General features: G+C 39.8%; 1 protein-coding gene across 1 annotated transcript in view; it reads left to right on the top strand.

Moving 5' to 3' along the window:
* Positions 1-12,621, top strand: part of nkain2 (sodium/potassium transporting ATPase interacting 2) — a 646,326-nt gene that overhangs the window by 596,410 nt on the left and 37,295 nt on the right. Inside the window, exon 5 of the mRNA XM_072279168.1 lies at positions 9,675-9,735. Coding sequence (XP_072135269.1) covers positions 9,675-9,735 — 61 coding nt within the window. The remainder of the gene's footprint in view (positions 1-9,674; positions 9,736-12,621) is intronic.

Below are 12,621 nucleotides of genomic sequence, written 5' to 3'. Positions count from 1 at the left end.
TGAATGAACAGTCAGCTTTTCAGGTTGAGAGCCTTGATGAAGGGTTTCAACCCGACCGTTGTCTGTTCATTCGTTTCAATAGATGCTGCCTGGCCTGCTGAGTTCCTCCAGCATTTTGTGTGGGCTGCTCTGGGTCTCCAGCATCTGCAGAATCTCTTGTGTTGCTGACAAACAACCAAAGTACAAATACAAAAAAAAAGCAACAAGTGAATAAATAATACTAAGAATATGAATTGTACAGTCCTTGAAAGTGAGTCCATAGGTTGTGGAATCAGTTCAGGGTTGAGGTGAGTAAAGTTACCCACACTGGTTCAGGAGCCTGGTTGTTGAAGGGTAAAAACCGTTCCTAAGCCTGGTGGTGTGGGACCACCATATTCAGCAGTAATTGAACAAGGTGGAGCAGAATGAGGGTACAAAGGTGGTCTTGATGTTAGAAAGTCATTGGATATGATCAAAAGCTCAAATCAGGTCAAGTTATCTGTTTAGTATCAAACAGTAACCAAAGGGCAGCATTGAATTCCTGTAAAGGGAAATACGCAGGTTTCAAGGATTTTGATCAATGAGGAAGAAAGAACACTTCAATGTTGCTACAAGGTACTTATTTAAAGTATAGCAATAAATAAATAATAAATAAGTATTCTTTCTTATCTCTTGTTATATTTTAAGTGTAACAAGTGTATACATACATACACAGGTATATATAAAATTATGTTGTAGTTTAATTTATTGAAATTACTTTTTTAAGCCTTCTTTGAGTGGTCCAACTTTTTTACTTTGGAAAAATAAAGGTATTAATTCTGTTTTGGATTTATTTAAAGAAGATAGATTGATGTCTTTTGAACAATTAATTGATAAATATTCTCTTTCATACACTTTCTGCAATACCTTCAAGTTAGACATTTTTTACAAAAATATTTAAGTAATTTTCCTTACATATTGGAAGCTGACCTGTTAGATACTATTATGAGTACGAACCCTTCGATCAAGGGTTCTATTGGAAGAATTTATAATTTATTATTACAATGGGAGAAGCGTCCTTTATCTAAGATTAAGCAGGATTGGGAAAAGGAACTCAATTTGACTTTTAGGACAGAGGATTGTATGCGGATTTTGAAGTTGGTTAACTCTTCTTCAATTTGTGCTAGCCATTCACTGATTCAATTTAAAATTGTACATCGTTATCATTTGACGAAGGAGAGACTTTCTAAAATATTTTCTAATGGTGATAGTTATTGTGATAGATGTAAAACTGTGATAGCTACACTAGCACATATGTTTTGGTCTTGTTCTATATTGGAACAGTTCTGGAAGTCAGTTTTTTCAACAATTTCTAAAGCACTTAAAATTAATCTACAACCTAATAAATTAACTGTGCTTTTTGGAATAATTCCTCAAAATATTCATGGTATTTCTGTGCCTGACCAACATGTTATTGCATTTGTTACATTGATAACTAGGAGGGCCATTTTGTTGAAGTGGAAGGATACATCGGCTCCTACTTTGTCACCATGGTTCTCTCAAGTGATGCTGTGTCTTAGTTTGGAGAAAATTGGAAGTCGAACCTTTGAATCTTTATTTGATTTTGAGAAAAGATAGGGCTCATTTGCTCATTATTATCATTTGAGCTAATTGATAGATTCTTTCCACGATCTAATTGTAAATTTTTTGGTATATTTTCTTTGCTTGCTGGTGGTTTGATGTTTATTTTTAGAAGCTTTTTGTATGACGCATGGCTCCAGGGTTGTACACCTAATGGGGTTTTTTTCCCACTTTTTCTGCTTAGTAGGTTTTTTTTGTTATCACAACTTTTTTTCCAATCTTTAAGATAATGTCTTTTTTGAGACATTTTAAGTGTTGTTCCTTCAATGTACTCGTGTTAATTCTTTTGTATGATATAACAATAAAAAGATTTGAAAAGAAAGAAAATTATGCAAAAATCTTCGGTACATACGTATACAGTATATAACTAGGGTGCCAAAGACTTTTGCACATTACTGTATTTGTCCATATGGAGCAGAGAGTGAATTTGTAAATCTGGTGGGAGTAAAGGATATTGGGAATGGCAAGAATGAAGTGTCATGGGAGGGGTGTGGGACAGGTGGCAGAGAAGGAGTGCCAGGGTTGGGTGGTGGCATGGATGCAGACACACCCCGCCCTGAGACACCAGACAGGGTCATTTGGTTTATTGATCATTACAGAATGACACTCTGGTGCTCCCCTACTCTCCTCCCTCTCCCTCCACCTTTTCCCAACCATGATTCCCCTCTCCGTACCCATTCCCACTCTCAGTCCACAATAGAGACCCATATCAGAATCAGGTTTATCATCACTCACTGTGCAAAAGTCTGAGGCTCCCTAGCTACAGTGCCTATAAAAAGTATTCATCTCCCCCCTTGAAAGTTTTCATGTTTTATTGTTTTACAACATTGAATCACAGCGTATTTAATTTCACCTTTTTTGACACTGATCAACACAAAGAAACTCGTGTCAAAATGAAAACAGATCTCTACAAAGTGATTTAAATTAATTACAACTATAAAATGAAAAATAATTGATTGAGAAAGTATTTTAGAAGTCACATAGTTAGTTAAATGGAGATCACCTGTGTGCAGTCAAGATGTTTCAATTGATTGTAGTAAAGATACACCTGTATTTGGACGGTCCTACTGCTGCTGAGTCAGTACCCTGGCAAAATCTACACCATGAAGACAAAAGAACACTCTAAGTAACTCTGCAAAAAGGTTATTGAAAAGCACAAGTCAGGAGATGGACACAAGAAAATTTCCAAGTCACTGAGTATCCCTTGGAGTACAGTTAAGTCAATGATCAAGAAATGGAAAGAATATGGCACAGCTGTAAATCTGCCTAGAGCAGGCTGTCCACAAAAACTGAGTGACTGTGCAAGAAGGGGATGAGTGAGGGAGGCCACTAAGAGACCTATGTCAACTCTGGAGGAGTTACAAGCTTCAGTGGCTGAGATGGGAGAGACTGCATATACAACAACTGTTGCCCAGGTGCTTCACCAGTCACAGCTTTATGAGAGAGTGGCAAAGAGAAAGCCACTGTTGAAAAAAGCTGACATGAAATCTCAGCTAGAGTTTGCCAGAAGGCATGTGGGAGACACTGAAGGTTCTATGGTCTGATGAAACCAAAATTGAGCTTTTTGGCCGTCAGACTAACTGCTATGTTTGGCATAAGCCAAACACCACACATTATTAAAACCAGACCATCCCTACTGTGAAGCATGGTGGTGGCTGCATCATGTTGTGGGGACGCTTCACTGCAGCAGGCCCTGGAAGACTTGTGAAGGTAGAGGGTAAAATGATTGCAGCAAAATACAGGGAAATCCTGCAGGAAAACTTGCTGCAGTCTGCAAGAGAGCTGAGACATGGGAGAAGATTTGTTTTCCAGCAAAACAATTGGAGTAATGTGGAGATGCATCCAGAGTGTTCCCAGGCAGGCCCAACAAAGGGCTTGAAAAAGCAGCACGTTTTTCAATGGGAGTCGTTGATTGGAGTTGTGTGCACATGCAGCAGGAGCGTTCCAGCACAGGCCTGACAAAGAAAAAACCCAGTCTTTATAAAAGAGACGTACCACCTAGCGGAGCGGTAATCGTGGGAGAGGTCATTGTCAGAATACTCTGAGTCAGCGTAGTGAGCTTTGCTCAATGGGGCTTCAGCAAGAACAGACGGAGGCAAGGTAAATAGGGATTTCCAGGAGACTCCCAGCCTCCCCGATGGCCACATCTGCACCAGGTTCATCAAGATGCAGCCCCGTAGAGACTGTTTTAGGGAACTGGAGCTGCAGCTCGATGACGTTTGGCTTATTAGAGAAAGTGAGGCAGTGATAGACAGGAGCTACAGGGAGTTAGTCACTCCAAGGCTACAGGAGACAGATGAATGGGTGACTGTCAGGAGAGGGAAGGGAGAACATCAGATAGTGGAGAGCACCCCTGTGGCCTTCCCCCTCAACAAAAAGTACTCCAGTTGGAGTACTGTTGGGGAGACGTAACTGGGAGAAGCAGTAGCGGCCGTACCTCTGGCACAGAGTCTGCTCCCGTGGCTCAGAAGGGCAGGGAACTCAAGAGGATGGAGGCAGTAATTGAGGACTCTATAGGCAGGGGGATGGACAGGTGATTCTGTGGATGCAAAAAGGAAATGGATGGTAGTTTGCCTCCCAAGTGCCAGGGTCTGAGATGTTTCTGGGTGCGTCTTCAATATCCTGAAAAGGGAAGGTGAGCAGCCAGAAGTCATGGTACATATTGGTACCAATGGCATAGGAAGAAAAAGAGATAAGGTCCTGAAAAAAAGAATACAGGGAATTAGGAAGGAAGGTGAGAAGCAGGACCTCAAAGGTAGTAATCTCAGCACTGCTGCCTGTGCCACGCAACAATGAGGATAGAAATAGAATGAGGTAGCAGATAAATGCGTGGCTGAAGAATTGGAGCAAATTTCTGGGTAATTAGGACCTTTTCTGGGGCAGGTGGGACTTGCACAAAAGGGACGGGATGCACTTAAATCAGAGAGGGACCAATATATCCTTGCAGGCAGATTTACTAGCGCTGTTGGGAGTGGTTTAAACTAATATAGCTGGGGGATGAACCAGTATGATAGAGCTGAGGATAAGCCAGCAGATTTACAAGTAGATGATGGGTGTAACATGAATGTAAGGAAGGACAAGCCAATGATTGGGTACAAGTGCAAACAGAACAAAGAGTTAAATTGTACCACAGAGGCAAAATTTAAAAGGATGAAGAATGTAGGACAGAGGGTGTTATATTTAAATGCGCGTAGCATTCGGAATAAGGTGGACGAACTCGTGGCACAGTTAGAGATTAGTCGGAATGATGTTGTGAGCATCACTGAGTTGTGGCTGAAAGAAGGTCATAGTTGGGAGTTTAACATCAAAGGATATAACTTTGTATCAAAACAACAGGCAGGAGGGCCTCGGGTGATGGTGTGGCTCTGTTGGTAAGAGATAGAATTAGAACTTCAGAAAGAGGAGACATAGGGTCAGAGAATGTTGAATCTTTGTGGATGGAGTTAAGAAACTGCAAGGGGAAAAAATATTATGGGAATCATATATAGGCCACCAAATAGTAGCCAAGATGTCGGGTTGAGAAAGCAAAGGGAATTGGAAAAGGCGTGTAATAAAGATAATGACATAATTGTAATGGGGGACTTCCAATATGCAAGAGGATTGGGAAAATCAGGTTACTATTGGATCGTAAGAGAGGGAAATTGTTGAATGCCTACCAGATGGCTTATTAGAGCTGCTTGTGCTTGAGCGTACTAAGGGAAAGACTATCTTAGATTGGGTGTTGTGTAATAATCCAGATCTTATTAGGGAACTTAATGTAAAGAAACCCTTAAGAGGCAATGATCATAATATGATTGAATTCATACTGCAATTTGAGAGGCAGAAGCATAACTCGTGTATCATTATCACAATGGAATAATGGGAATTACATAGGCATGAGAGAGGAGCTTGCCCAGGTGAATTGGAGGAGGATAAGTTTCTGGGAATAGTTCAGAAGGCACAGGATAGATAAAACCACAGAGGAAGAGGTTCTCAAATGGCAGGGGTAGGCAACCATGGCTGACAAAGGAAGTTAGGGACTGCATAAATGCCATGGAAAGAACATATAAGGTAGCAAGAGTGAGTGGGAAGTTGAACGATTGGGAAGCTTTTAAAATCCAACAAAGGCAACTAAAAAAGCTATAAGAAGGGAAAAGATGAAATACAAGGGCAGACTAGCCAATAATATAAAGCATGATACTTTATGAAAGAATTTTCAGTTGTATAAAGAGTAAAAGGGAGATGAGAGACGACGTTGGACCACTGGAAAATGATACTGGTGAGGTAGTAATGGGGGACAAAGAAATGGCAGATGAACTTATTGAGTACTTTGCATCAGTTTTCACTATGGAAGTCACTAGCAGTGTGTCAGTTGTCCGTGAGTGTCATGGAGCAGGAGTGAGTGCCGTTGCTATTACAAAGGAAAAAATGCTAGGCAAACTCAAATGTCTTAAAGGTGGATAAATCATCTGGGCCAGATGGGCTATGTCCTAGAGTCCTGAGAGAGACTGCTGAAGAGATAACAGATATATTGGTCATGATCTTTCAAGAATCACTTGATTCTGGCATGGGCCCGGAGGACTGGAAGATTGCAAATTTTATTCCGCTCTTTAATAAGGGAGGAAGGCAAAAGAAAGGAAATTATAGGACAGTTAGCTTAAACTCAGTGGTTGGGAAAGAGCGGGAGTCTATTATTAAGGATGTGGTTTCGAGGCACTTGGATACTTGTGATAAAGTAAGTCAAAGTCAGCATGGTTTCTGTGAAGAGAAATCTTGCCTGACAAATCCATTGGAGTTCTTCGAGGAAGTAGTAAGCAGGGTGGACAAAGGAGAGGCAGTGGATGTCATTTACTTGGATTTTCAGAAGGCTTTTGATAAGGTGCCACACATGAGGCTGCTTAATAAGATAAAATCCTATGGCATTACAGGAAAGGTACTGGCATGGATAGAGCAATGGTTGACTGGCAGGAGGCAGCAAGTGGGAATAAAAGGGCCCTTTTCAGCTTGGCTGCCAGTGACTAGTGGTGTTCCTCAGGGGTCAGTATTAGGATAGCTACTTCTCACATTGTTTGTCAATGATTTAGACAATAAAATTGATGGCTTTGTGGCAAAGTTTGTGGATGATACATAGGTAGGTGGAGGGGTAGGTAGTGCTGACGAAGCAATGGATTGCAGCAGAACTTAGACAAATTGGAAGAATGGGCAAAAAAGTGGCAGATGGAATACAGTGTTGGGAAATGTATTTTGGTAAATACATTCCTCATTGAAACCTACCGAATGTTGAAAAAACTATCCGCCAGAGAAAGCAGGATCTCCCAGTGGCCACACATTTTAATTTCACATCCCATTCCCATTCTGATATCTCTATCCATGGCCTCCTCTACTGTAAAGATGAAGCCACACTCAGGTTGGAGGAACAACACCTTATATTCCGTCTGGGTAGCCTCCAACCTGATGGCATGAACATTGACTTCTCTAACTTCCGCTAATGCCCCACCTCCCCCTCATACCCCATCCGTTATTTATTTATATACAAACATTCTTTCTCTCCCTCTGCCTATACCCCTTGCCCATCCTCTGTGTTTCCCCCCTCCCCCTTTTCCTTCTCCCTGGGCCTCCTGTCCCATGATCCTCTCATATCCCTTTTGCCAATCACTTGTCCAGCTCTTGGCTCCATCCCTCCCCCTCCTGTCTTCTCCTATCATTTTGGATCTCCCCCTCCCCCTCCCACTTTCAAATCTCTTACTAGCTCTTCCTTCCGTTAGTCCTGACGAAGGGTCTCGGCCCGAAATGTCGACTGTACCTCTTCCTAGAGATGCTGCCTGGCCTGCTGTATTCACAAGCAAATTTGATGTGTGTTGGTTGAAAGGACTGGATAGGGTGGATGTTTCCTATGGTGGGTGTATCAAGAACTAGAGGGCACAGCCTCAAAACAGAGGGTGACCCTTTAGAACACAGATATGGAGGAACTGTTTAGCTAGGGAATGCTCTGCCACAGACTGCGGTGGAGGCTAAATCCATGGGCATATTTAAGGTGGAGGTTGATAGTTTCCTGATCGGTCAAGGCATTAAATGATACGGCGAGAAGGCAAGTGTATGGAGTTTGAGTGTGATCCGGAATCAACCGTCATGGATTGGTGGAGCAGACTCGATGGGCTAATTCTGTTCCTCTGTTTTGTGTTCTAATGACCCCAAGCATAAAGCCAAAGCTAAACAGGAATGGCTTATAAACAACGAAGTTAATGTCCTGGAGTGGTCATCAGATTCCAGACCTCAATCCAGTTGAGAATTTGTGGCTGGATGTGTAAAGGGCTGTTCACTCACAATCCCCATGCAATCTGACAGAACTTGAGCGTTTTGTAAAGATGGATGGAGAAAAATATGTGCCCAGATGTGCGAAGCTGATGAGAGACCTATCCACACAGACTCAAGGTTGTAATTGCTGCCAAAGATGCAGCTACTGACTTGAAGGTGGTGAATACTTGTGCAATCAATCATCTTGTGTTTAATAATTGTAATAAATTTATACCAATTTATAGAAATTCGTTTTCACTGTGACATGAAAGAGTCTTTTCTGTTGATCAGTGTTTTAAAAAAAAGCCAAATTAAATCCACTGTGATTCAATGTTGTAAATCAATAAAACATGAAAACTTCCAAGGGGATGAATGCTTTTTATAGGCACTGTATATATACTGCACGTGCCTTCCAACCCGCCCTCCCACCCCCATTTGTCATGGACCCCAATTTATGACGACTGGCCTGCAGAATCTCAAATGCCTATTCAAATGAGAAATAAACCATTATGCTTCATAAAACCTTCACAGTATTATGTTAAATGTATGCACTTAAATTGTAAACAGTTGCAAATGCTTTATTGAAAACCATGTATACCTGTCAAATACTGCATTCAGCTCCACAGACCTCTAAATCCATAACAGTTTATTGCGAGTTATACATTTTTATCTCTTCCCACATTCCCACCCAAAACATGCTACATTTGGAAATAACTTCATCAATTAATTCTAAATAGAGATGTTTAATCTACCATTGTAATATTCATGCCTGTTTTGGGATTTCTAAATTTAACCCCCGTTGTCTGTGAGATATAAGATTGCAGATGTGAGATTGTTTTGATTATTCACAGGGGTCTATTCACAGAGAACTGAGGCTAAATGTGGTAGTCCCAAAACAGACATGAATATTACAATGCTTGATTAAACTTCTCTGTATAGGAGAGATGTGAATGGCGAAGGGCTCACTGGGCAACCCAGTACAGTTGGGCTGAAGAATCTGTTTTTATTTTGTATCTATGACGAGATAGTCTAGAATGCTGACAGCACCTCATTATGCATCTGCTAAACTGGGCTCCTAGGCTGCTAGAGGTATTAGCAACGACAATAAAAAATTACTCTTGACGGTTAGGAAACATTTTGAGATATTTTTGTTTTGGTGAATTGTCTTAAACTGGAAACAAGAAGCCCACTAATTGGTAAACTATCGACACAAATGTATTTCAGTATCCTTATTTAAGATCCTTCCACCAATGATGAAAAATAACTGAGACCATCTTTTCCATTCCTACCTTATTAAAAAAAAACAAAGCTGGTGAATTGAAATGAATAATTTTACATTCTGAGTAATGGATTATCATTTCACAGACTATAATTTTGACGTTCATGAGTGAATGCTCCAGAACAAAATAGATTTCTCTACTTAAAATTTATGTTAAATCTCTATTTTTAAAGTGTTAATGGCATTGAAATGCCATGTGAGCCAGGAAATACTGAGCCTGGGTAACAATACAAGAAAGTGTCTTCACAAATTGAAATGCATTTTAAAGGAAGGAAGAGAGCATGAAAAATCTTCTAATGATACAAACAATGTCTTGGGCACATGTTTACCCAGGTGCTTTTCTGGTTTCTTATTGCTTGTAAATGTGAATTATTTCCCACTCTTTATTTTCACATTCCAAATTAAACAAGCAGCTTTGCTGGGAGGGGCAATTACATCCACTATTATAATTGTACAATGATTTCATTTCTCTATTGATTAATTTTGACCATTGTGTGTAATGGACTTTTTGTTTCTTTTGCAGCTACTTGGGTTTATCTATGCCTGTTACGTGATCAAAATTGTTGCTGAGGAGGAAGACAGCTGTAAGTACTTCAAATGGCAATAATGCTGAAAACCTGGTCAAGAAGTATATATTTATCGACTTCCCAAAGTTCAAAAAGTTCCTCCCCGTACCTAGTTAGTGCATTAGGCAGCAACCATGCCATTTCTCTTGTGTTAATCTGTTTTATGAGGCTGAGTTGCTAGCCCGCCGCTCAACCCAGCACGAGTAAATGTTCAAGAAGCTGGCCGGATTTGAAACTGGGACCTCTCGCTCAAAAGTCTGGTGAAAATCCCACCACCATCAACATAGAAAGTTCAAAAAGTTCAAAGTAAATTTATTACCAAAGTACATATATACAACTATGCGATTTACTGTCTTGCAGGCATTTTCAATAAACCCATAGATTAATAACCATAGCAGAATCAATGGGCATTCAACCAGTGTGCAAAAGACAACAAGCTGTGCAAATACAAAAAAAACAAATAAATAAGCAATGAATATTGAGAACATGAGATGAAAAGTCCTTGAAAGTGAGTCCAGAGGTTGTGGGAACATTTCAATGATGGGGCAAATGGAGTGAAGTTATCCCCTTTAATTATAACTTGAGTTCATCTGAATTTTTTACTGAAGTAAATGATGAGAGAAATTCCCTATTTCAGTTCACCTTGCATCCGGAAGTTCATTGGTCATGGGGCGGCAAGGTAGCATAGCAGCTGCTGCAACACTATTACAGCACCAGCAATCGGGGTCCAATTATTGCCATTGTCTGTAAGGAGATTGTGCATTCTCCCCATTACCATGTGGGTTTCCCCCTGTACTCCAGTTTCCTCATATAATTCCAAAGACATTCAGTTTGGGTTAATAAGTTATGTTGGCACTGGAAGGAAGCATGCTGACATGTGCCGGCAGCCCCCAGGACATACTTAGATTGTATTGGTCATTGGCGCAAATGATGCATGTCATTGTACATGTGTCAAATAAGGTTAATCTATCTAATTCTAATGAGTATATCAAATTAATTCCATAAGATATAGGAGCAGAATTAGGCCATTTCATCATGGCTGATCCATTTTCCCTCCCAACTCCAGTCTCCTGCTTTCTCCCTGTATCCCTTCTGCCCTGATCAATCGAGAATCTCTCAACCTCTGCCTTAGGTACACCCCATGACTTGGCCCCCACAGCTGCCCGTGGCAACAAATTCCACAGATTCACCACTCTCTGGCCAAAGAAATTAGATGGTTAAATAACTGTTAAGCTTTTGTATTTCAACGTGCCATGGAAAAATAAACGTGCATTAATGTACCCTGTCTCATGAGTTAGTTGGGCAATCAACAAATACCAATGTTAAATAATTGCTCCCAATACTTAAAGGGGTTGGGGTTATCAAGAAGAATGGGATTGCTTCAAATGATGTGGAAGATAAATGAATAAGCAAGTTGTATTTAAAAAGAGTAATGATAAATTATAACTCCTGTGCTCGCTGGAACATTTAAGCCATGTCCTGAGGGCAAGCCTAATGCAATTGACCAGGTGAGATGTCCTTATCAACTTTCTACAGGATCTATATGGCACTTTGAGTTTTAATATTGTGACTATATTCAAAAGTGCACACGAAGTTTGGATATCATCCTTTCAAAGGAGGAAAATAGGACTTCCCCTTTAACATTGACAAGTTTGTGAAAAGCTCAACTCTAGTAGGTTAATAAAGATGAAGCATCAAAACCATTGGATTTTTTATGAGTTCTGTTGGAAAAGTGACAAAAGATGGTCCATATCACATCAATCGTGTTGCCATTCGCATGATTTGTTTTTTGCGTATATGGGGTGGGGGGGGCTGATGTTCTTGTTGCCATTTGCATGATTGTTTTTTTTTGTGCATGGGAGAGGGTTGATGTTTTTTTCTTTTCAATGGCTTCCTTGGTTTTGTTTGTCTCATTGCTGTCTGGAGAAGACGAATCTCAATAGTATACTGCTAACATACTTTGATAATAAATGTACCTTGAACCTTGAAATAATCCAAGTACCTCAGGTGCCTGAGGTGCAATACCGCACAAGATTAACCAATAAATAAAAAAGATGTTTGACTTAATTTTTCTCTCAGTTTTATATTTTCATTCGGCAAAAAAATCCAGTTATTTAATTTATATTCTGCTCCAGCTACCCAGAATGCACATCACGCCAACTATTACTACAACACAGAAACTTGACTTAGCCATGTGCAATACTCTTGGCTGAATGGAAATCACCAGAAAATCATATAATATCTATTTTAACACCATATGTCTGAGCTTTTTCAATTCTTCTGTCAAAATTATAACAACTACAGAATTCAATAACCTATGTCCTCCCCCACAAATTATCTATTTTTGAAGATTATCCAACTGGAAATAAATTTGCAACCTTAGACTGATTTCACGCAATAATTAATAGAGGTATGTACTTCACCCACATAAATTAACATACATCATCACTGGCATTATACAATTAATTTCAATTATTAAATCTCTGGTGATGTAAGATCTCTTTGAACCATTTTCCAAAAACCTAAAGGAGAGGGTTTCTAAGAGAATTTATCAAATTTGTCTGGATTACTGATTCCATTACAATGAGAAAATTAATTTGGTTTAAAGAATAAATTTAGACAGTCTTGGGAAATAGAAGATAGATAAAAAGCTGGATTAAATTTACAATACCCTTGTATTTATAAATAACCTCCAATGTTTTTCTGCTGAAGGCCTTAGCACGTATCGAGAACAATCTTGACATGGGAGGAAAATTTGTTATAGATTGCTGCTTTCATAAATAATGAAACTATTGCAGAATGCTCTCAAGAGGGAACGGCATATTGTTATTTGCAAAAATTATTTGGGGCAGAGGAACTTTGCTTGCTTTTACTTTTCAATTTCACTTCCTGTAGGATTTGGCT

This window comes from Mobula birostris, chromosome 2 (assembly GCF_030028105.1).
Source record: "Mobula birostris isolate sMobBir1 chromosome 2, sMobBir1.hap1, whole genome shotgun sequence".
Taxonomy (NCBI): Eukaryota; Metazoa; Chordata; class Chondrichthyes; order Myliobatiformes; family Myliobatidae; genus Mobula; species Mobula birostris.
This window is presented reverse-complemented; position numbering and strand designations above follow the sequence as displayed.